Raw genomic sequence first — 26,698 nt, forward strand, 5'->3', positions numbered from 1 at the left:
CACCACCACAAGAGTAGCTGACACCCAGTCCCTAACGGCTGTGCCCCTTTCACGTCTACTTTCAATGCTTGCATGGAGGCAAACGTGTGAGCTTTAATCATAACAAGATGCCTTGCTGCACTATGAATTTGTCTACCATTGAATAAATACAAATTTTGTCCTAATGTCGTCACTGAAATCACTTCAGTACCCTTGGGGGTACTAAAACAGGCATTGTGGTAGTGACCTCTCATGCTAAGGTTATGCTCACCTCCAAGAATTAGCAGTTCAGGTTCACCTGCAGGATGCATGTGCATTTGGTTAATTGTTGTGTCGTGATAACAAATAGCTGTCACTCACACCAAAGCAGTTAACACCCAGTTTATATTAGATTTCATTTCTATTTCACTTATTTTTATTCAATATACAGCTGAAATGTACAAAATGAACATGAGTAGAAAAGCTTGAATCTTGATAAATGCAGAGATCAGTGGTAAGCAGAGAGACAGAGGGAAAAGGGGAGAGCACAGAGGCACAATTCACACACATGGTTCTAGTTAGCAGACTCCTATTAAGGACAGTGTGGTCTGGAAGAAACTTTACATTTCACAGTCGAGGGGCATTTTTAAGACACTTCTACTCACCGCTGAAAGGTCACTTTCAGTCATTTCATTTATGCAGGGGAAATGCTCGCTGTGCCATTGAAGCGAACATTAGAGGGCAACGTCGGGAAAGTTGGAGCGCTAACAAAAGTAGAGGTCAGCAGTGGTTTACATAGTAAAGTAATATATAGCCAAGGGAAGAAAACATGTCCGGGTCTATAAGCACCAGCTTGCCTTAGGAATGTGTTGTAGGTCTGCAGTGGTAGGTGAGCTCTTTAGATTTGTTTTGAATTGGCACAGCAGCTCTGGTAAGTCAGCCCTAGGGTTGGCTGATGATATGTATTTCTAATGCTAATACCACATACATGTTCAGCGTTGTTTTTGAAGTGATTGCATTCACCGTGCTATCTCAAACTACTGGTTAAAAGCTGGTACAGCCAACCTTTGATGGCTGGAAATGGAGCAAAACGCCACTTTGAGATGAACTTCAGAGAAGCTTAAAAAGTGAGACTAGCAGTCTGAATGCAGAGAACTCTGATAGCAGACATCTTGGGGGAAGGGAGAGATCAGGTGCCTTTGTGTCTGGGTTTCAAGTTCACTGTTTAAAAAAGCTTTCCTTCGCTTTTCCATGCCTGAGTCCAAAGGATCATTAAATTGAAAAAAAAAGAAGGTCTAAAGCACTTTCACACTCAGATTCATGGAAAACGAGAAAGCAAGGAAACCTTAGTGTAGGTATGTGGGATCGTCGCCTAAGTGGCTTTTGGTTCTTATCTGAAACAGCAAATCACCTCAAGATTTAAAATCCGTGACTGGCGTTAATGTGAAACAGCCCAAACACAACTCTTAGTCTGACCCTGACCACAGATCAGGTGTCACAACTGCTGGCAGCCTTGTGAATTTACACTATGTGCCTGTGTAAGTCAGTGATGAGGGTGTTTAGCCTTCATGTAACTCCACCCTTGTATGTATATATAAATGAGTTCATGAGTTGCTAACAGCCTGCTAAGCCGATGTTGGCACCAGATGAAAAGAATTGTGTGATCTTAAGTGTTTGCCTGCGGGGGGAGGTCCGAGGGCTGATTACCAGTTTTGTGTCAACTCTTTGGGGCTGTGGTCAATATAAACTGCAGCTTGATACACAAAAACAGACTGAAGACAGATGCTGGGAAGCAGATAAAGCTGGGAACTCACTAGAAAGTAAATCACATTTGATAATGGTGGGCTTTGGGTTCACATTCATAACAACAGATGTCTTTAATTAACCTTTTCTCTCCTTTATAAATCCACTCACTTCAGAATGGGATTTCCAGCTATTCATTGTGGAAGGGAGTGCAGCTGGCCTAAGAAATATCAAAGGCTATCACTGGAGTCATTTTATTGTATGAAGCAAAGCATATAAAACAGGATTTCTTATTAAGATCAAGCCTTCATGTATTTCAGTTTATTCTAAATGACGCCGTTTTAATAAAGTGCATTAATGATTTCAAAGGAACACTTGGGGAAAGGCTTGGGTGAAAAAGACTGATGCTTTGCTCATGTTGTTACATTCAAAGCAGAGAAATTCTGGATTTGCACCCCACCTTGCTGACTACTGCTTTTGCGCCTTTGTCCACTGCCCTTCTATAAATGCATAACTATAAATCTGACTCAAGAGAAAACAATGGAGAAGCCAAGCCAGAATCTTAGGATGGTAAATGTAGCCCTAGCGCATGGCAACGCAAGCCAAAAGCGATGTAATTATTGTTAATGTGCTGACTGGACAGACGGGCTACGGAGAAGATGACTTTCTCTGGAAAATCATGAAAAACGTTGCCATTGTGTACGCACCAGAGGTTTCAGATTTCTTTGGACTGCATTTGAATTTGAAACCTGGTTTGGATCTCATATTTCAGAAACTGTATTTTTGAAAGTTTGTCTTTGCAGCTCAGGAGCTAAGTCACACTGAAAAGCAGAGAGCTAACAGGACCAGCCTGAAATACAACAACACGGGAGGAACAGGAAGTGCTCCTGTGCTCATTACTCTGCCGAAGGAGAAGACCAAAACCAGTTATTAAATACTGGTTGAAATACATGAATCACAAAAGCTGGCATAAAGTGTTTTGTTTAACTATTTGTTTCCAATGAATTCTGCAGTTAAGACGCAACGTTTGCTTGACATGAGCGTATCAACCTTGTTTGGCTTGAAACGACACTTCAAAAGTTATCTTTTTAAAGTCACAAACAGCAGCAGAGCAAACCTGACTGTCACTCGTCATGTCAGCTTCACAGCACCTTATTCACTCACTAACATGTAAAGTTTTGTCTCACATATCCAAGCCTCCATTTTCCCTTCCGATTGTCATGACAGACGAATCAGGTCTAAATCAGCACAGAAGTCTTCGATTGCGTTCCCAGGCTCGGCTACACAGGTTTCAATTGTGGGTACAAAAGAAAACAAGAAATAAGAAGTCCAGTAATAAAAAATAATCCGTTTGCACCGTGGTCTCACAAAAAGAAGTTATACAAAAGTTCATATAAAATCATATTTTGCCATAATTTTGAGACATTTTTTCCTTCACAAATCATTTAAATATAAAAAACAATACAGACTATAAATAGAAAGTACTTTTTTTTTTACACAAGGCACAGGTACTAGTGGTGTATGTGTCTCTCTCATAGCTGCTGTTCTTCGAACAGTATCTGGGCGTACACTGTGCCACTACGTGATGCCTTGGTCTCTGGAATTGGCTTCACCAGATCCAGCTCTGCGTAGGTCAGGTTCTCCTCCACTATCCTCGGCTAGAGATCAAAGAGGACAGAGAAAAATAATGATGGAGGAGAGGAGAGAGCTAGTTAGCGGTTAGAAAAGGAAGGCTAGAAAAAAATTATAGAACTGCATGAATATATTACATTGCTAAAGATGCTGTAGGGTTTGGTAAATCACTGGTTTTGGTAACTTGGAGCATGCTGTGTGTAAACACCACCCTGCAGCAGTTCTGGGTTGAGGTAACCTAAAATTTAATTACCTCTTCAAGTATTTTATGACATTACCATACCAAGCTGCCACAGAGCCACTTCATGCCAACAGCAATAAAAGATTGGTTATGTGGCACAGTTTTTCTGGCACCTTTGCCCTTAAACATTCTGCTTAACTGTTCATTTAATTTCAAAGTTATATTTAAAAGTTTTTGTCTGCATTGTCTGGTTTTCCACTCTTTTTTCAGTTCAGTTCAGTCCTTGTACCTCACCTTAAACATGCAAAAAAGGACATTGCTAACTGATAATCAGGCATGAATGGTACTCACCAACACTACTTTTCTTGGTTGAGGTTTTAAAAGTTTCGGTTTGTGTGTTTTGTCTCCAATGGGAACTGCACAAGGGACAAGACAAGTTGTTAACTGAGCCAATAGAAGGTAGATACTGTTGTAACTGGGAATATTTGAAGGTCCCAGTTGCATTGCCATGCTTCCCTACAAAAAAGTTGGGATACAGAATGCAGGGATTTGCAAATAACTCAACCCCAATTCAAAATAGTACAAAGACAACCTAGGAACAAGAAATTTGTTTCAAACGGACAATATGTTTAGGCCTTCGGGGAGAACTGCATTAAAAACAAGGTCATTCTGTAACACATTACATGGATGCAGGAACACTTCTAAAAAACTTCATCATCTTCTGACCTAAAAAAAGATAAGAATCAGTTAACTTGTCAGCACAGTTCAGAGCCACTATCTGTATGGGGAGTGCATTTGTGTATTAGTGTATGGTTAATGGCCCCATTAATTCATTAATTTCTCTCTCCCCAACCAGTTGCGGCAGATGGCCCCCCCCCCCCACTGAATGAGTACAGATTTTGGAGAGAGATACTATACCATCGCTGAGACATTTTCATGGCAGACATTTTATATCACAGCAAGACAACCCTAAACTACGTTCATCTATCTTATAACAGTGTGGCAACATTGCTTGGTAATAAAAAAGCAGCAAAACCCACTGAAAGCATGTGGTGGAGTAGCTAACATAAAATTACGCAAAATTATTAAGGCACAAAAGACACAAAAGACACAAAAGGAACGCATTTCAGTTTTCAAAGTTACTATAATTTCTGTAATTTGCTGATAATTGTCCTAAAATGTTTCTAAACTAGGAATTCTGGTCATTCTAAAATCTTTTTTAAGACCTAGGCGGAGTGAAAATCCAGAATAACTTTTTTTTTTTACCTATCATTGGAAAAATTATCCATAGAATTCCACTTGCTAATTAAGAAGTGAATTTGGTGTGACTCAGCATTGGTTTAAGAGTGGGAACATGTTCCCAGCTAATTTAAGGAAACCGCTCCATAACTAAGTGTATATGTGGAATGCCAGTGTATTTTCATATTTAGAAATCTATGAGAACAACATGAAGTCAGAGCAAACTTTTAAGTTGGGATTTTTCTTACAGTCATGTACAAAGAAACAATCTTCACACAACTCTGTACAGTCCTCTGAAAACATTATGCGCACCCCATGATTTAGCAGCTCGTGGAGCCACCTTTAGCTGCGACAACTTGAAGTAATATTTTCTATATGACTTCATCAGTCTCTCGCTTTGATGTGGAGGAATGTTGATCCACTCTTCTTTAGAACGTGGTGACAGTTCATTAAGGTTTGCAGTCTTTTGTTTATGCACAGCTCTCTTAAGGTCCTGCCACAGCATTTACTGTGTGGAAGCCCGGTCTTTAACTGTACAATTACAATTCTTTTCGTTTTCAGCCGTTCTGTTGTATAACTCAATTTTGACAAGCTTTAGCTGTCAGGCAGATGACCTCCATTTGGCTCTAGAATACTGGTATATAGAGTTCATAGTCAACTCAACAAGTGAAAGCTGCTGTAAATAATTATTATAATATGATGTGTTAAATTTGTTTAGATCAGAGGAATAAGGTGTGTTTTAGTTTGGCTTAGCTGTAGGCCTGAGAGTGTGTGTAATTGTTTAGAGAGAAAGGAATTTATGGACACTGGGGGTCTGCCTGCCATAGAAGGAGACAGGAAGCTACAGTTGGGTGTTGCTGATGCTTGTACCTTTAATAAAACTCATAACTGTTATAAACTTAGAAGTAGGTTTGTAGGAGACTCTCCACCTTATCTGTAAATGTAAGACAACAAGAGGCCAATGGCCCAGTGGATGCAGAGTGGTGGTCTCAGTGTTTGTAATATGTTAATTCTGTTTTCTATGTTGTGTAGAGGAATTTGGTGTAGCTCGGGTGAGGAGATTACTTTTATGACCGACAGGAAGTCACGTACGCAGAGACACACACACAGTGCTTTGATTGTTATGACGCACCCACACCCACATGCACACTCACTCACGTGCACTCACATAGACACACGGGTACGCGCACACACAGGCACTCACGTGCTCGTGCATACACACAGAGACACAGAGTTTGCAGTACACCATGGGGGTTTTAGGATGGGGTCGCTTCTATAAAGCTGACTGTAACAAACAAAGGAGTGGAAGATTTGCAGAGGGACACTGGCCTTGCACGTCTCCCCTTCTAGAAGATGCATGCTTAAATGAAGATGAATAAAGGTTTTTGTGAAAATGACTACTGAGGTCCGGTGCCGTCTCTGGATGCCTTGAGGAATAAAAGAACCGGGGTGAAACTGATTTCGTAACACTGCCCAGACCCTGTAGTTACAAAACAAGTCATGACTCTTCCACCACCTTGCTTCACAGCTGGTATGTTTGGTTTTCTTTTGGCCAACATTTCCATATGGTTTAGTCTGTACAAAGGACATTGTTCCAGAAGTCTTATAGTTTGCTCACATGCAGCTTTGCAAACCTAACCTGTGCTCCCATGTTCATTTTAGAGAGAAGGCGCTTTCAGCTGGCAGCCCTTCCAAACTGTCAGAATTTTAACATTTAACATGCTCACAGAGGCTTGTAGAGACTAACATATAGATCTTGCATTTTTGGGAATTTGCTAGGATACTTGTTCCTGGGAATATTGTGATGTGTTACTAAAATGCCAGAATTTCTGCATTTCTAGACGTGGTCACAATTGCTGATCAGTTAATCAAATGTATTTAATGAGCAGAACGTGCCTGCTACCTATCTTCTTAATTCCTATGGGAGCACTAAGGGTCTACTTAGATTTTCACAACTATATGTTCTGCTATTGCAGAAATTATAATATAAATATAATATAAATATCTGTAAGACTAATTTTAAGTATTCACTCAAGTTTTCCAGCATGTTTTAGAAAACATTAAATCAGCAAACTTGTGATTACCTTTTGCCGGTATCTCTGGTGGTATCTCCTCTTGGTAGTCTCGGCTCCTTTTCTTCCTGTATCTCCTCTCCTTCTTTGGTAGAGCAGGAGACACACTGATCACACTGGTGACTGTTTCTCCTGAGCTGTAGTGGAATCACATTAGCAAAGGTTCAGTTTATGTGAGTAATAGTTGTTTTTTTTAATTATTATTACAATTTTGTAGATTTTTTTTTAGAGATGGCTTGCTCTTAAACCTTTACCTGTTTTGCGGGCTTTTGACCAAGTGGTAATTGTCTGCAAAGACAATATCGGACTGTTATTTGAAAAAGATGAAATCATAGACAAAAAGAAGAAAACGGCAACGTCAGAAAGAGTTACAAGAAGACTAGACTTTAATGCTGCTGACCTTTTAGCCTCTTCTTCCTATGTATGTACTGGCAGGTCACTGTCACGGTGAACATGCACATGCACAGCAGACCCACTGAGCAGATCAGCACTGCACACAGGTACACATCTGAAAAACACAAACAGGCATGCACCAGTCCAACACTGCAGGAGCCTGTACTGTAACTTTAACTGTGCACAAAAATGTAAATGGAAGAAAAAATGAGAACATGTTTGGCCAAACTATTTCAAGGTACTGGAGTACATCCTTTGGGTTGGGCTATTTTTATCTACCAAGGACTATACAGTGCCAGTTCACCACACAAATGCAAACACACACATTCACAGACTAAAAATATCTGCACTTACCTTCAAACAAGCTCCACAGACTTTCTTTGGCCTTGGTGGCCGGTAGGACATGCACTACAGTGAAAATGAGAGAAAAGAAACACATGAAGTCCGTAGTCATCACTGTGGGTTCCCTGCTGCCTGATTACACACCGGCTCGAGTTTAAATAAAGCTAATTGCAGGAGGACAGGGAGTCTATTTTGGCCTCCTCCCTGCCTGATTTTGTCTCTGATTCACCGTCCACAGTTCAAAGACTAAACATCTTATTGAGTCAGACATTAGTGCAACAGTTATGCATCTTTGCAAACTTTCACCTCACACTCAGACATAATCCAACGTTAAGAAAAGGGCAACCTCTGCACACTTTGGCTAAACACGTCGCCTCAGGCTTGTTTCTTCTCTTACATGGGTTGTTAAGTTTCTCGTCTCCAGACAAAACATCACAATTGACCCAAGTAGCACCGGGCTTTGTGTGGCCAGCATACGTCATTGTATAAAAAGCTTTGAGTGCTCAGGTAGAGTAGAAAATTACTATATAAGAACAAGTCCATTTAACATTGAACATATTTCTAGTGAGTATTTCCTGAACTTGATGATGGATCATGAAATAAAATGAAATGCATTGATCTATTCCGAAATTAGCATTTATCAGTAACCAGTATTATATCATTAGCGCAGTATTTAGCTTTTAGTTCCAGATTGGTGAATATAAATGTTAAAAAAGTATCTTTTTGTGAGTTCTTTGCAACACTCCATCCAATCAACTGGAAGCTTTTAGAAATTGTTGTTGCTGTGAGTAGCTTACATAAAGCAGCTGAACAAGTGAATTTAATGTCTGTTGACTTGACTAAGTTGATTGATTAGCTAGTAGGCTAATTAACATTAGCTCCATGAGCTAGAAACTTGGTCTCTGGGCCTTCCCAACTTAGCTCATTAAATTAAATAGTGCCAAGTATGTTTGATTTTATGTATGTGAATGTATGTGTAAACATACACACGTACAAAACATATATAGTAGGGGAGACCGGGGATAGTTGTAACATTTTTGACATTTCTGTCTGTAAATTGGAGCTCTTTTAAGGTAGTGGATTCAAAACGTAATGCAAAGTATTTACATGTCTCTGCTATTAAATAGTGCAGCTATTTTCTCTGCAGCACAATTACCCATTGCATGGTGTGGTCTCAAACACAAAGAGTGAAATGTTACAATTAACCCCATAGTCTGGGTTAGTTGTAACATATCCTGGGGTAAAATGTAACACAATGAAATAAGGGTACTAACAAAATATTAACATGTAATCTTTGTTTATTCAACACATGAATGCACTTACATCCATTAATGTAGCTACGTGTGTGTGTGTGTGACAGAATGCAGAAATCTAACTTTTGAACATATTCCAACCCCCCAAAAAAGACAAATTATGGAATTTTCTGCAACTGAATATTTCATTAATTTTGGTTGGTCTTCCTTGAGTTTGGCCTCATTGGCTCAGTGGGCATTATAACCTACAACTCTTGCACCAATTTTGAACATAACAATGAAGCTGAAAAAATGTAGTTGTTCACCAGCATCGCAATTCCATTACTTTTTATCATGGCTTACCTTGGTGTGGTTTGCAAAGTGCTTCAGAAAGATGAGGAAATCTGTTTCTTGCATCCATCCTGACTTATTTCCACTACCAGTACTTCCTACTGGTCCATCTCTGACACAGAGGTCTGCATAATGTATGTGTGGGAACACAAACAGTGGAGGAATTGTGTTGCCAACGGCATTAACCGCATATACAAATGCGACCAGTGAACCTCTCTCTGCTGATGTCGTTGCCTTGTTTAATATAAGTTAAAGTAATAGTGTGGTAAGTTGTAACATCTGCATTATTGTTACAACTAACCCAGACTGTTGCTGTTACAACTGACCCAGACTCCTGTAGCCATGAACTAGCTAACATTACAGCCAACGGCTAAAACATTAGCACTAAAGACTTACACAGAAGATATCCCCATAGACATACAAATAACATATGCAGATAATGCTATTAGAAATTGAAATAAAGTAGAAAAACTTACTTTTTGGCATACAAATTACTTTTTTTCGTGTTAAATTGTCTGTGTTTGACAAAATGTGCTGATTTTTCACATGTGATAGCAGAACTGAATTGGGCATGCACAGGATGAGTTACAACTATCCCCGGTCTCCCCTATTCTTGTACAGTATGGGGTTTACTCTTAATCTGTGTAAGTTGATGTAGCTACTGCGTCCATTCGTTCGTGAAATCCTTTATGACGTTTCCTGTTACTGGGTTGGTGATTTGAAGCAAGATGTGAAAAGTAAGGTGAAGATCTGAGTCTGAAACCAAATATTAATTGGCTTGTCGATCACAAGTCAATAGATGATAACTATATCCTGGACATTCTTTTCTGAAAATAAGGATGACTAATTTTTTCAAAATTAACTTAATGTTTTATTCCTTATTAAGTAACTGAGCCCATAAATTAACAAGAAAAGTGCTTGATAAACTCATCTTTGAGGGACATGTTTTGTAATAGATTTCTATAGGACAGGAAGTCCTTTTGAAGTCACAGGTATCGCCCCCTAGTGGCTATTTGAAAGGACACATCTTTAAGGCAGTTCCATCTTGGCTTTCATTTTCAAACCCGGAAGTTACGTCCATATTTGTTTTTACTGTCAGAAAATGTTACACCACCAAAAATTAAAAATAACCATGAATGGAGAATGAATGCATGTGTAATTTGAATCCAAGACGTGCTGTATGTGTCCAAGATGACAGAGAAAACATGTTTCCAATGCTCCACATGAAATTTCACCCCACACACTCACTCATTTCTCCTCCCCATCTCACCACAGGAGTCTTAACACTGCTGTACTTTTGCTGGGCTGGTGGCAGGAAGCTTGTGAAGTGACACCCACCAGTGCATCTTGAAATACTCTAAACCACCAGCAGCTGAGGACAGGCAGGCTCTCCACAGGCTTTCCCACAGGCACACTGGGTAACTGACAAATAAGCAAGTATGGAAATAAGCATACCTCAGATAATCCAGAAGCTAAAATATCTATATGCAATGTTTTCAGAATTTTTAAAATTTTATTTCTTCAGATTTTGGCTTCAGAAAATTCATAAATATTGGAAGAAGCAGCTGTGTGAGACAAAAAATGCACACAATCACAAATTTCACAATTAGAAGATGTCAAGTATGACAGAGTAGTAAGAAGTTTACAAGAAAGTCTGAAGTCAGAGAAAAGAGTTTCTGCAAATGCCACATGGTTTAAGATCTGAATTTCTCTAACATGATACCTTTACAGAATGTAAAACTGCAGATGGCACAAATGTTTAAATGCACAAACCAGCCACGCTAGATCCTTCCCAGTCTGCAGTAAGCTGAACTGTGCTTTTCATGCCCTGTGTAGTCATTGAAGAGTTTGGACTGAAGCAGTGGTCCTCAGACTGTTTGTACCTTTGTATTTAGTCACCATCTGTGAACCCACTAATCCTAGACTGACCGTATGTGACCTACATTCTGCTGTTTGGAAACACAGCCGTTGAACTTTAAAAAAAGAAGAAGATTGGATAACTATTGGATTATAACTGTCAGAATCTAAACCTGTGATGAAAATAATAATATCAGACTCACTCTTCTGTCCAACTTCCTTTGACAGTTTCCACTGTTGACCATAGATATATTCATTCTGATACCTCGCAGGCTACTTTTAATGCATGAACACCGATATTAATATACAGCAGTCCCTCGTTTATCGTGGGAGTTACGTTCCAAAAATAACCCGCGACAGGTGAAATCCGTGAAGTAGCCACTTTATTTTTTACAATTATTATAGATGTTTTAAGGCTGTTGTTGTGATTTGGCGCTGTATAAATGAAATTGGATTGAACTGATTGGAGATTAACTCCTAAAGCAATCATCAAATGACCTGTTTGAGCTGCTAATGACCAAAATAATTACAATGAGACCTTCAGTGCTTAATTGTATATCTCTTCCACACCAGTTTCACCTGGTGACAACAAACAACCTCCCACAAATACTCACCAATTGGTCGTGACCAGTGGTCACCAGGGTGTTTCTGACTAGTTTTTAGGCCTGTGTGACTGGAGGTTAGCAATCAGTTCCACAGTTACTGCCAGTAATGTACACTGTACAGTTTGCCTCCTATGTAATATGCCATATTTTATATGGTAACACTAACACTAAAATTTAATTTTCCCTACTATCACCTTTGCTCATGACGAGCATAAAGTAGCATTAGTAAATAATGATAAATAAAACCAAAAGTCTTTGAGATCCAACAACAGCAAAAACGCTTATGAGCCAAAACAGCGTCTCACAGTGAGCTGCTAATTTTCTCAGTCAGATATTTAAAGCAGCCAAAATAAATGGCAGCTGATTTAATATAAATGCAAGCCCTGCCTTCATTGTAAATTATTCACAGGCTCAGTCTTGATAACATCTCTGACATTTATGTGGGTTTTTGTTTTTGCCTCAGGTTCGGTGTAGCTCTGTCAGTGCAGATGCACATGCTGGAATAATCAGAAACTGGATAAATCTAGAGTGCTGTATGCCATAAAACTGCCTTTTATCCTCATATTGAGAATGTCTTCATCCTAGTGCAACTTTTGAAAGGCTCCATCACGCTACAGTGGAAACATTCATCACTCTCCTTTTTTCGTCTCTCAGAGGCTCGGCGTTGTCTTCGGCTGCCAACTGTCTTTCAGAGTTGTGGCTCTTTTTGTGCACCAACAAACCCAACACTGTAAACATCAATACACAGACGTAGACCAGACTGAATAATGATCCTCTGTGACTAAATCCATCACAGAGGATAATTTACTGTATTATAAATGACCAGAGATGAATGTAAGTACACAGCCACATTGTGTGTCTAAACAAAGGTTTGAAAAATGCTTTGAATAATAAACCCTTTAACTTCCTGTTGTCTCTATGAATCTTTTCTTCTAAGAGTCAGTCTGTACACTTGTTCACTGTGTCCCCATGTCCCCTTTATGGACACAAACATAGACATACTTTGTTGGCTTCTTAGTCATATGTCCCCTCATAGAAAGAGCTATAAAAAGATGTTTATGGTTCTAATTTTCATTTTATTTTTCCTTCGTTCCGACTAAACCCATACCACATCCGTGTGCCATGTACCTCTAGTTAGCTCATATGGCCCATATGTTTTACAAAAATACCTAAGAGTACACTTAGTTAATGCCAAGACGAGACCGTGCCCACGTTCTACACTGCCCTAAGTTTTTCTACAAAACCCTGCAGCCTCTCTGGGTGTGTTCTTTTTAGCAGTATTAAGCAGAGTAATCGGGATTTTGTTTGTGTGAGATTGTGGAAACACCTGGTCACCTGATGCTATCCCAGCATAAGAATTCCATGAAATTTGATGAAATAGAAGTAATGGTGAGACTTTACTGAAATGTAATACACGATAAAAGCAGTGGGATTATTCTTCCTAAAAAGGAGAGTTTTTGTTTTTTATGTCAAGTCCACCACACCAGCAGCATTATGAAGCACTGCAGGCAGCCATCAAACTAATGGAATATTTTCTGAGTTTGCCAACGATTCTGAAGTGTGCCAGAGAGGAAAAATGGAGGAAGAAAGACTTTAATAAGTACATGAGTAAGTAGCAGCACCAGGAATCTACAAGTCTGATTAGCAAATTGTGACGAATGTGTAAATAAAACAACTTTTTTTGCTTGAAAGGGCTCCATTCACAGACATATCAAAGCTTGTTAGATGTCACTGGCTAGATGCGAAGAATAGCGCTCCAGAATAGATGAAGTATAACAAAGACAAAAGTCTACATAAGGAAGTTGAATGGACAGCAGAGGCATGAAGAGCCAAGAAGGCAAGCGTTTGTGTTGCATGTGCCTCTGGTTTCTGACTTTCAGTCACTTTTAGGTTAGCTATAAGCAACAGAACTATTAAGATTAATGTTTAGCAAAACATTTTTTCAGAACATTGTTGTTTGCCTTATTACATTACTGTTATAGAGCAATCTTCACCTTTGAGCAGGAAACGTTTCCATTTTATTGGTTCTGATTTATTGACAGCAGTGAGATAAACAGATCGAATCTGAGTACAGTCTATTGTGTCTGTTAAAAAAGAATTCTATCGAACTGCCCTGTATGCTGAAAAGTTTATGCTACTGGGTTTCCAGTGTCTTAAATGCCAAGAGTCTCTGGTCATATGTAACAAGTAAGGCGAGAGTCCATCCTAATGTAACAAAGTGGAGGCAAATGCATGTCGAGAAAACTGCCCAATGCTCATAAAAATTGCAAAAACTCATGGTCTACATCTCAGTCTCTATGGGCCTCAGTTAGTATGTTAAACATGACAATTTATGACAGCGTGCTTAGAAAAAAGCTGAACAAGTATGGCTTGTTTTGAAAAGGATGCCAGGAGAAACCCTGTTCTCTCTAAAAAGAACAGGACAGCACAGCTTAGCTTTACAAAGCTACACCTGAACAAACCGCAAAACTTATGGAACAATTAACTGTGGATAGATGAGACCAAAGTGGAGATGTCTGTCCATAAGGGACAGCACCACGTTTTGTGCAAGCCAAACACAGCATATCAGAACAGCCACCTCATACAAACTATCAAGCACAATGATGGACGGGTAATGATTTGGGTTTTTTCTTTTTCAGCCACAGGACTTCGGCACCCTGCAGTCTCTGAGTCGATTATGAAGTTTTATGTATGCCAAAGCACTCTAGAGTTAATTGTGAGGCTGTGTTTCCAAAGCCAAAACTGGGTCATTGAACAGGGCAATGATCTCAAGCACAGGATCAAATCCTCACAGGAAGTGATGCACAGCTAGGTGGTGGTGAGAGATCATAGAAGGTAAATGACAATCCATGTCTTCAGATGACTATGGATGTAATAACCATTGATGATTGAAAGGGGGCAGAATTCAAGATAAACTTTTCTCTACTGCCAGATGAGTATGTGAAGTGACTACCAATGACACTGAAGAAAACCGGGTCATAAATACATTAGACGGTTACTTTAGCAACCGGAGCGACCAGCCGTCAGCTTCAAAAGCGAAGTGCAAAGAGTTCCAGTGTTCACACTGCTTAAGAAAGAAAAAATAACACATTTTACTGAACTGAAGTCATTTCTAGAGGAAGAGTGGTCGAAATAATAAATTTATACTAACTTTACATTCCAGTATAAAAGGCCTTTAGGTGACTGCTGTGTTTTGGCACTAATAAAAAAAAAAACTTCATTTAAATCGAGTCTCATAGAAAATGGTCACTTATCACAGTTACTGCTGCTAAAGGTGCTTCTACAAGCTGTTGAATCATGAGGTGTACTTGCCATGTCCTAATTGCAGTATTGAAAAATGACACAGTAAGCTTCTTTATTATTATCATCACTCAAACCATGATGGAATGGAGCTTCCTTGGATGAAAATAGCTCCCCACATCCTCAACCACAAAAGGTTAAGAGCCCAACACGAGCCTGCTGCCCACTCGACTGTCATTGTAAATGAATATTCAAGCTCTACCTTCCTGAGCACAGCTATCTCTTGTTCCATTTCTGCTGAGTCTCTCTGGGCTTCCTGTCTGTTCTACTTTAGGGAGGGAAACTCAATCTCAAGGCCAGTGTCAACAGCTCTCAATAGGGACTCCGTGTCTGCTTCGCCCCAGACTTGGCCACAAAAGTCACAGCCTGTAGGAATGCATTCATGGAAAATGCGGTGATCAAAATGTAAGGAGGAAGACACCGTATGGTTATAAATTTAAAATGGAACTGTATTCGGATTGTTGCGAGGATAAAACACTCTGACTCAACTAATTATTTCAATAAACTATTATTTTCGGAATGATAATTTCAAGTGCTTTCTGTAGCCATTAGCATTAGTGACACTATTAACGAATACTCTTGCACTCTGAATGTGTATTGTCCACTTTTATCAGACCATGAAGAGTGGACGAGTGTCGACTTGCTAGTGCAGCCAGTAATCTTTTCCCAAACTCTCTTGAACTGTGAATCATAGCTTAGCGACCATAACAAAGCACGAGAGGTCACTCAAGCACTGAATTTCTCCACATGACGAAGCAATGTCCAAAATGTGGTCTGTGGTTTTAGCAGGTTTTTCAAGCAAAAGTGTGTTTACCCTCGCTTACATAGGATACAAATATTAGCAAACTCGGCTAACTAGGTACTGTTTGCAATACTATAACATCCAAGTGGCTGGCTGTCTGAGTGGTGTCCCAGAAACGATGTGGGCTTCATAGATAATTGGCAAACCTTCTGGAGGAAACCTGGTCTTGTTAGGAGAGACGGCATCCATCCCACTTTGGATGGAGCAGCTCTCATTTCTAGAAATATGGACAAATTTATTAAACCCCCCAAAATATGACTATCCAGAGTTGGGACCAGGAAGCAGAGTTGCAGTCTTACACGCTTCTCTGCAGCTTCTCTCCTCCTGCTACCCCCCCAAAAACCCATCTCCATAGAGACTGTGTCAGCTTCCAAAAAGACAAAAAACAAACTAAAAACCAGCAACAAACAACTTAAACATAAACAATCACAAAGAAAGAACAATACAGTATCCACATCTGAACCAAAGAGTAAAACAGTGAAATGTGGATTATTAAATATTAGGTCTCTCTCCTCCAAGTCTCTGTTAGTACATGACTTAATAATTGATCAACAAATTGATTTACTCTGCCTTACAGAAACCTGGTTGCAGCAGGATGATTATGTTAGTTTAAATGAATCAACACCCCCGAGCCATTCTAACTACCAGAAATCTCGAAGCACAGGCCGAGGGGGCGGTGTGGCAGCAATTTTTCACACCAGCCTATTAATTAATGAAAGACCAAGACAGACTTTTAATTCATTTGAAAGCCTGATGCTTAACATTGTCCACCCCAGCTGTGAAACTCAGAAACCAGTCTTACTTGTTATCATCTATCGTCCACCTGGGCCTTACACAGAGTTTCTGTCTGATTTCTCAGACTTTATATCTAATTTAGTTCTGAGCTCAGATAAAATAATTATTGTGGGTGATTTTAACATCCATGTAGATGCTAAAAATGACAGCCTCAACATGGCATTTAATCTGTTATTAGACTCAATTGGTTTCTCTCAAAATGTAAAAGAACCCACCCACCACTTTAATCACACTCTAGATCTTGTTTTAACATATGGCATCGAACCTGAACATTTAACAGTGTTTCCTGAAAACCCTCTCCTGTCTGATCATTTCCTGATAACATTTACTTTTACAATAATTGATTACACTGCGGTGAAGAGTAGACTTTATCAAAGTAGATGTCTTTCTGAAAGCACTGTAACTAAGTTTAAGAATATAATCCACCCACTGTTATCATCTCCAATGCCCTGTACCAACACAGAGCAAAGCAGCTATCTGAACGCTACCCCAACAGAGGTCGATTATCTTGTTAATAATTTCACCTCCTCACTACGTACGACTCTGGATACTGTAGCTCCTGTGAAAACTAAGGCCTCAAATCAGAAGTACCTGACTCCGTGGTATAATTCTGAAACACGTACCCTAAAGCAGATGACTCGTAATCTGGAGAGGAAATGGCGTGTCACAAATCTAGAGGATCATCATTTAGCCTGGAGAAATAGTTTGCTGCTTTATAAGAAAGCCCTCCGCAAAGCCAGAACATCTTACTATTCATCACTGATTGAAGAAAATAAGAACAACCCTAGGTTTCTCTTCAGCACTGTAGCCAGGCTGACAAAAAGTCAGAGCTCTTTTGAGCCAACCATCCCTTTAACGTTAACTAGTAATGACTTCATGAACTTCTTCACAAATAAAATTTTTATCATTAGAGAAAAAATTACCAATAATCATCCCACAGATGTAATATTATCTACAGCTACTCTTAGTACCATCGATGTTAAGTTAGACTCTTTTTCTCCAATTGATCTTTCTGAGTTAACTTCTATAATTACTTCCTCCAAACCATCAACGTGTCTTTTAGACCCCATTCCTACAAAACTGCTCAAAGAAGTCCTGCCATTAATTAATTCTTCGATCTTAAATATGATCAACCTATCTCTAATAATCGGCTATGTACCACAGGCCTTCAAGCTGGCTGTAGTTAAACCTTTACTCAAAAAGCCATCTCTAGACCCAGCAGTCTTAGCTAATTATAGGCCAATCTCCAACCTTCCTTTCATATCAAAAATCCTTGAAAGAGTAGTTGTCAAACAGCTAACAGATCATCTGCAGAGGAATGGTTTATTTGAAGAGTTTCAGTCAGGTTTCAGAGCTCAGCACAGCACAGAAACAGCTTTAGTGAAGGTTACAAATGATCTTCTTATGGCCTCTGACAGTGGACTCATCTCTGTGCTTGTCCTGCTAGACCTCAGTGCAGCGTTCGATACTGTTGATCATAATATCCTATTAGAGCGATTAGAACATGCTGTAGGTATTACAAGTACTGCGCTGCAGTGGTTTGTATCATATCTATCTAATAGACTCCAATTCGTGCATGTAAATGGAGAGTCCTCTTCACACACTGAGGTTAATTATGGAGTTCCACAGGGTTCAGTGCTAGGACCAATTCTGTTTACATTATACATGCTTCCCTTAGGCAGTATCATTAGAAGACATAGCATACATTTTCACTGCTATGCAGATGACACCCAGCTCTATCTGTCCATGAAGCCAGATAACACACACCAATTAGTTAAACTGCAGGAATGTCTTAAAGACATAAAGACCTGGATGGCCGCTAACTTTCTGCTTCTTAATTCAGATAAAACTGAGGTTATTGTACTCGGCCCTGAAAATCTTAGAAATATGGTATCTAATCAGATTCTTACTCTGGATGGCATTACCTTGGCCTCCAGTAACGCGGTGAGGAACCTTGGAGTCATTTTTGACCAGGACATGTCCTTCAACGCACATATTAAACAAATATGTAAGACTGCTTTCTTCCATTTGCGCAACATCTCTAAAATTAGAAATATCCTGTCTCAGAGTGACGCTGAAAAACTAGTTCATGCTTTTATTACTTCCAGGCTGGACTACTGTAATTCATTATTATCAGGATGTCCAAAAAACTCACTGAAAAGCCTTCAGCTAATCCAAAATGCTGCAGCAAGAGTCCTGACAGGGACTAGAAAGAGAGAGCATATTTCTCCTGTTTTGGCTTCCCTTCATTGGCTTCCTGTTAAATCCAGAATTGAATTCAAAATCCTGCTCCTCACATACAAGGTCTTAAATAATCAGGCCCCATCTTATCTTAATGACCTTGTAGTACCATATCACCCTATTAGAGCGCTCCGCTCTCGCTCTGCAGGCCTACTTGTTGTTCCTAGAGTATTTAAAAGTAGAATGGGAGGCAGAGCCTTCAGTTTTCAGGCCCCTCTTCTGTGGAACCAGCTTCCAGTTTGGATTCGGGAGACAGACACTATCTCTACTTTTAAGATTAGGCTTAAAACTTTCCTTTTTTCTAAAGCATATAGTTAGGGCTGGACCAGGTGACCCTGAATCCTCCCTTTGTTATGCTGCAATAGATGTAGGCTGCCGGGGGATTCCCATGATGCATTGAGTTTTTCCTTTCCAGTCACCTTTCTCACTCACTATGTATTAATAGACCTCTCTGCATTGAATCATATCTGTTATTAACCTCTGTCTCTCTTCCACAGCATGTCTTTATCCTGTCTTCCTTCTCTCACCCCAACCGGTCGCAGCAGATGGCCGCCCCTCCCTGAGCCTGGTTCTGCCGGAGGTTTCTTCCTGTTAAAAGGGAGTTTTTCCTTCCCACTGTCGCCAAAGTGCTTGCTCATAGGGGGTCATATGATTGTTGGGTTTTTCTCTGTATCTATGAAGCGCCTTGAGGCGACTTTTGTTGTGATTTGGCGCTATATAAATAAAATTGAATTGAATTGAATTGAATTTCAGATGGTAAAGATTACAGGTCATATTACAAAAACAAGTTTATTTTTCTTTATGTCCTTCTTCCCTTCTTCTCTTTGTCACGTCTTTTTTCTTCTTGCCAAGAAAATGTGTTTGGCACAACAGTGCATTCAGATCATGATTCTGCTTGCTAGCACTACCAGACAGGTAAAAGTTTAAAAAAGGTTTTAGGTACATACAGTATATTTTTACATCCTTTCCATAACAGTCTGATCTACCATATTTCTAGAACTAACTCACTGAAACTGATGAAACACGAGTCATTTAGAAACATCAGCGATAACATTTTTATCTTCTAGATGAAACGGTAGCATTAGCTCAATAATTAGCTTCCTTTTCAACAACCAAAACCACGATAACTGATCACAAATCTGAAGCCTGATTTTCTCTACCTGTGCTTGCGATTGAGGTCATATCTAACCCCTTCTACTAAGATCTTATTATTAGACTTTTATGTATGCTACACTTATTATTTACAGTATATTGCTATATTTAGCTTATAGATGTCGCAGGTGAGACAAGAACAAATAAGAGATCAACAGAAACTGCTGAACGGTTTCTGCAAATCTGGCACAAATTAAAAGCAGGGAAGAAAAACTCCTTTTAAAGATGCTTCTGGTTTTTATGAAAGCGAGTGGATTTCTGAGCAGTATCTGGTACCACTGAATGTGTCATCCATTCCATTATGTGAACGTCTCATGTGGTAGCAGTGGAAACCTCACTACTTTCTTGCTGCTCTGTCTCCACGATCATTTAGTCAGTCACAGCCGCAACTTGTTGAGACGGAGGATCGGATCCTTTAATCGGCAGGCTTCTTCACTAACCAATGACATTCCCCCTCCCAAATCTAAAGCAGGATTATGTTTTTGCTCACTAAACCCACTTCAGCAGCCTCTTCAGCCTGATGCATTACATCATCCAGCTATGGTCACACACTACTGCTACTGTTGACACATAATGACCCCTTTAGGTCAAATAGCTATCACAGTTGACATTAACTTGAGTCTCTTAAAGTCTGTAAGTTTATGAATGTCACCAATTTACTTTAAGCCCTTAGTTGGAGGCTTTTGTGACCCCTTCAATTTTCTGCCAGATGCAGTCCAAGGTAGTGACAGTGTTTTGCTGCTGCCAGTGGATTATCTTTGTAGACAAACCTACAACAGCTTAAACATTTTTTTTAGATGAACTATTAACAAACCTGCATTTCTCATTGCTTGTGTTGTGGTTGTAGAGATAGCTGTCAAGCCTCCACCCTCCACTATCAGATTTGAAGACTTTCTAAGAGAAACTGTGCCGTGATGCTGCAAGCCACATACATTCCCAAATGTTTTAGGACAATTTCCACATCCTCCAAAATTTAAAGATCATTTATTTTTCCATCAAATACATTCGACATACTGTAATTTTGCTAATCCTTTATTCCTTAAACATAAGGGGCACTGTGTGTGCCCACTAAAATGGATGGATGTACAAAGTGGGCATTCAATTTCAAACTCTGGATTCACAAATGGTTGCAGAGGAGTCTTTGTGAAAGCATATGCGAAACTGGTTTAACATGCACACGTGTTGAAGTCTACAACTTTTCAAGGATGTAGACTGTAAATGCAGCAATATGCTTTTGTGAACATCACCTAGTGTTTTCAAGTGTAAGTTTCATCTGAAGTTGATTTGGATCTTCAGTGTGGCAGTTTTAACAGGCCACCCAATGTGAAGTTCCAGCCCAGCGTTACACAGTTTCTTAACAAACCACTAACTGAGGAACGACTCAGACGCCTGTGTCTCTGCCTGCTAATGAGTTGCTTGGACCATTTTCTGAATCATTTGAAGTTTATGAATCGCAACTAAATACTAGCTGTTAGCAGTGTCTAATGATAAGTTACTATATTCAGTATAGGACTACCCACTTTTTGCTTCCAAAATTGCATCTGTCTGTCCTATGTATTTATTATGATTATTTCAGGTAACAGTCCCGGGTCTTCTTTCTCATATTTTTAGTGTAATCATGCGGCACATGTTTTAAGTTGGTGAAAGGTCTAGAACACAAACCCAGACTCAGTGTCCGGATAGTTCTACAGTGAAGACATGCTGTTACAATAGCTGCAGTGTGCAGTTCAGTATTGTCTCACTGAAATATGCAAGACCCTCTCTTAAAAGGATGTGATCTAGATGGGAGCATACGTTGCTGTAAAAGCTGGATATTTCAGCACTCATGCTGCCTTTCCAGATATCCAAGAAGCCAGTTCTATAGGCACGTACATCCTTATCAGAGATGCAGGCTCTCCTCTTTGGAATTTTAAACTTTGATTAATCTGACCACAGAACACTCTTCATGTTCAGAAACAGTGATTTCTGCACGTCCGTGGAGTGATTTGCTTGACAGAATCATGTCTGTTTTTAATGCATTGATGCCTGAGGTCTCGAAGACCACAAGCTTCTAATATTGATTTTCAGCCTTGTCACTTGTGCACAGAGATGGATGTTCTCCAGCTTCTGGGTCTTTTGATCATAGTATGTACTGTAGCTCATGAGATATTTAAAGTCTTTGGAATTTGCAGATACATTTGTCAGCTATACACTGATGAACCTGTTCCCATCTTTACTTCTGAGAAACTAAGATGCACTTTTCATACTCAGTAATATTACTGACCTGTTCCCAGTTAAACTTTTTAGCTGCAAAATATCCACTGTTGAAAGTTATTGTTATCCATATGACCTAAAACTGGGTGTTACCATTGGGAACCATAGTTTGGATTGGAGCATCCCTTTGATTAAATCTATAAGCACCACTCTCACATTTACAAAGGTCCATATGTATTGACTCAGTCAATGGATCTGATTCTAATATGGTGGTTTGTAAATCACTTATAAATTATCAAATCTCAAACAGTAACTATAACTACAGGGAAGTTCAAAGATTGCAAACCAAGCCCTCACCTCTGAGCTCAGTAGCAGCAGTGTAGTTGGATGAAGCTTTCCAGCGAGCCTGATGCTTTTTAAACTCCTGCACCCGGCACATGTAGAGCCCCCGGTCCCCCTCGGACACGTTCAAGATAACCAGCTCAAAGATCTTCCCCTGTTTCACCACTGTCAGCTTCATCTTTGGCCATGGGAAACTTTTTGTGTAGTTGCCATAGAAACGCTCCTTCCTCATATTGACACGGGCGATGAGGAGTTCGTCTTCTGGTTGATCTGTGCCCGCCGGTAGAAAGGTCCATTTAACCACAGGTAACGCTGTGTTGCGACGTCGCTGGGAAACAACACAAGTAAGTGTGATATTTTCTCCCTCCTGGGCCACCGTGAAGGGAGAAGGGGTGATGGTGGCGTTGATGGCCAAACACAGATCTGTAGAAACGAGTAAGAATTACAGCATATATTATTTGGACTGTTGGATGCCATTGGCTGCAGGTTGTTTAACAAAAACAATTGTGGCTTCTGTAAAATAATTCAGAATTTAAGTGATTAAGATTAAGTTAACGAACATGGTGCAGAATTCAAGTCTTTGCAGAGATTAGTTGTTCTAATACTTGCTTACTTATGAACACGTTCAAAAAGCCATCTTTAAAGTAAACATTTCAACTTGCACCAATGCATCTGTAATCTTTTAGTAGCAGTATTTCTTTAATGTGCTGTAATATAAAACATCACTTCATGGAATTACGTGCAATTTACAACATTTTTAAACTTTCTTTTGCTGTTTTTTTCTCTGTTAAGCCACTCAGCACTGACCCATGAATCATTCGAGCATAAAGGAGGCACCTGAGCCACTGTTGTTTTTATGTGTAACACCTAAGTAAGTTTAGGCACCTTGGTACCCATAGCAACATAATTTGTTCCCATTTCTTTAGCTAAACCTTTGAAAAATGCAAGAAAACACAGTTTGACAGGCAAAAACGTAAATATTTTTTGCACCAATAAGGTGATTCCCAAAGAGCAACACGAGTGTGATATTTAAAAACCTGCCATATATTGGCATGGAAGAGTGTTCTCAAAAAAATTTAGGGAAACTGGAGGAGAAAAGAAGAAGTGTCAAGCTTAGCAATGATCTGAAGCAGATGAACGGTGGTTCAACGGTGGCTGTGAATGTTATTAATTTGGACCCAGAACTGACTAATAACGTGAATCTATTGTGAACAACTTTTAAAATGAGACGCTCAAAGTCACTGCATCGCATCAAAAGATCATAAAAGTGCTCTGAAAAAAGTTTTAGTTTTGGGGGGTCAAAGCTGTACCGTTCACAAAAAGTGTAAAAAGTGTCCATATTGTATCAAATGTAAGTGTGGGCAGCCTAGTGTTATTCATCAGTAGAAGAATACATCAGTGCATAGTTGGCTTGAATTTAGCTTTTGATAGTAAATGCACTGAGAAAGAACAGCCATGAGCATCACAAATCAGAGCTAAATATCTACACACTCCACGGTGAGTTTGTGAGTTTGTTGTTGCTCAGCAGCTTTCTTCCCTCTCAAGCTGACAGCAGTGTTGTTTTTGGCAGCTGTGATGACATACGTGGGATGATGGTTGAGGAACAAACTTTACTGCTGCGCGTGTTGTATGGCATTATATATGACACTTCTGCTTTTGTCAACTTTGGGCACATTTCACAATCCCCATTTTCCACGACACGCAAACGTTTTACTGTCAAACAAGTCGCATGCTTTGAGCGCAGTGCATAATTACAATCAGGGCTTTCCCCCCCAGTTTTGTCTTTTATTTGGTATTGAGTGACAGAACAAAACAAGGAAAATATAGCTTAGAGACTGTAAAGTGCTGCTGCTGTGATGAGTTACTTAAATCGCCTGAAAAGAATGTGAAGGTGAAACTGTAAAGTCTGTTTTACTTTCAAACACACACACAAGGAAAACCACCAATTTTCACTCTGGAATTCCCTCCAATCTGTGCAAAGATATGCTGCGTTGATAAACTGTATTCTATTGATAACACACTCTCTAATCACACAAAGCTGCAGAAACTGGACAAAGACATGCAGTGCTGAGTTTGAGTCCACAAACCTTCTGAGATAAACGGGAATATTTTTCACCACCTATTTATCCATCACTCTAAAATCTTTCCCGATTTTGAGATGTTTTCGTCTAAGTTTCTCTGAAAAACAGTGGAAAGCATTTTGTCTCCACCACATCCACTTTGACATGAAGCAAAGTAAACTTTTTCCTACCTGCAAACAGAACTCGGGTCAGGAAAGCCAAGACCACAGAGGAGATCTTCATTTTCCACAACTGCAACCTCCATAAACTCTCAGTTAAATGCATGTGAAGAAAAGAAGCCCCAGGTTTCCTCCTCCTCTTCTTCTCCTGCGCCTCCGCCTCTCCAGCTGAGGCGTGTAACATGACACACTGGACTCTCTGTTTCTAGTCAGAACCTCCCCTAATCCCTCCCACTTATGTCACACTCAGTGGGACCACATTTGGCAGGCTCACATGAGCACATTTGCACATATAGAAACAAGCAGGTGAGCATATGTGTGTGTGTGTGTGCGTGTGTGGGTGCATGTGCATGCACCATCTCTGGTTCTGGTAGGAGGACTGGGAAATGTAATTTCCTGTGCAGGAAGGAGGGTGGGGAGGGGAGTGTTGTTTAGGTTGACGCTGAGCAAATCACACTTCCAGCTGTGGAGGACAGTAGCCACAGACCTCAATCAGGGCTTTTATTTTAGAACACACACACACACACACACATGTGCTGACACAGAAGAAGGAGGGGGAGGGTTGGTTGCAGACTCTGTGTGCGGGAATCTTTGCATTAATTCAATTTTTCCTAAAGCGCTTCACTGGGGCAGTAGTTCGTCCTGCTTTCACAAAGATCCCCAGACACTCGTGTTTAATATTGTGTCTTTGCAGGTCTGTGTGTGTTCATATCTCGAAATTCTGTAATTTTGTGCTGGTAACAAGATCGCCTATGAATTTTTGTACATCAGTCTTTCTGCTTGTTTGGACTGTTGGAACACTTTGCCGGCTTTTATCAAACCTCAGAAAGCAGCGCTAGGATGATCTGGGACATTTCTGATTTGTAGATAAAGGACTGAGGCCTCTTTAAATGCTCCTGGTCTGGCGACAGTTTGACCAGCCTGGATGTTCCTCTGACAAAGACGTCCCCACTTTGCGAAAGCTCTAGAAGCTCCTGGAGTCAAAATGTTGGCCAGTCACAGAATATGCAGTAAAATAAACAAGTACACACATATAAATAATCTAAAGATTTATATTCTCACAAATGTCTAAAGTGTGAATAAAAATATTGCAGTGGTTGAGCCAAAGGGAGAACAAAGCAGACCATCCAACCCAACCCATCAGCTGGCTTTGTTGAGTATGCTGAGAATGATGAGTAAGAGCTTCAAATGTGTGAATCTCTGCTCCATAGAGAGTGATACAGAGTATCAAGTAAACAAGATGCATACATTATTAGAACCATGCCACAACCAGCAGCACATCTCCTTCTAATCTTAATGGAAAAGGTGTAACTTCCAACACTTTCAACTTTTTTCCCCCAACAGTTTCTTTATAAGAACTGAAAGAGCTCAGTCACACTGGCCAGGGCAGTTTAGAAACAAAACAAACAAATGGCTCAAAGACCCTAAAATGGATAAACGGATAAAAGTGGGTCCATTTCTGCAAACAAACCCTTTCACTCGCCAGCCCTTTGATTCAGTTCATTGCCTGTTAGCAAACAGACAGAGTATAAGCATACGGTGCAGGTCTATAAATGATATGTTTCTGCAGAGTATTGAATAAATAGGTGAAATGAGAGCTCAATATTCTTATAATGTTCCAGATGTTCCTAGTTTTCATCTGGGTGAAAGTGCAAAAGTAGTTCAGTGACTGTGTAGTAAACATTGTGACTTCAGGATTGACAACATCTGCATGTTATTACTCCGTGTCTGTGTGTAAGGTTTCCAGGATATTAGACGGGGTTTTTAATGAGTTCTTCATGTGTCTCTGAGCTGGAAAAGGCAATCCCACAAACTTGGCAAAAGACTCAGACTTCTGATTTGGGTGATATGGATCTTATAGTATGGACATGGAAAAATGCCAAAGTAATGGATCTACAAACTGAACACTAACTCTGCTTACAGTGAGTGTAACAATAGAAGACGTTTCACCTTATACATAATCTAAAGTGTTTACAATTTTAATATTGACATGTTATAATAATGATACAGGTCAGATATTCAAAAACAA

General features: G+C 39.8%; 1 protein-coding gene across 1 annotated transcript; it reads right to left on the reverse strand.

The window, feature by feature from the left end:
- Positions 1-372: 372 nt before the first annotated feature.
- Positions 373-24,775, reverse strand: vstm4b (V-set and transmembrane domain containing 4b). The gene is made up of 8 exons (XM_085283770.1): positions 24,682-24,775; positions 22,446-22,853; positions 7,573-7,626; positions 7,226-7,333; positions 7,080-7,113; positions 6,838-6,962; positions 3,866-3,930; positions 373-3,359 (listed from the first exon to the last, which is right to left on the reverse strand). The coding sequence occupies exons 1-8, from the start codon at positions 24,773-24,775 to the stop codon at positions 3,234-3,236; spliced, it is 1,014 nt and encodes a 337-aa protein (XP_085139896.1). The 3' UTR covers positions 373-3,233.
- Positions 24,776-26,698: the final 1,923 nt, after the last annotated feature.

The sequence above is a fragment of the Mchenga conophoros genome, linkage group LG8, assembly GCF_057382185.1.
Source record: "Mchenga conophoros isolate Kocher_MC1m ecotype Shallow Benthic linkage group LG8, M_conophoros_male_GT1.1, whole genome shotgun sequence".
Lineage (NCBI taxonomy): Eukaryota > Metazoa > Chordata > Actinopteri > Cichliformes > Cichlidae > Mchenga > Mchenga conophoros.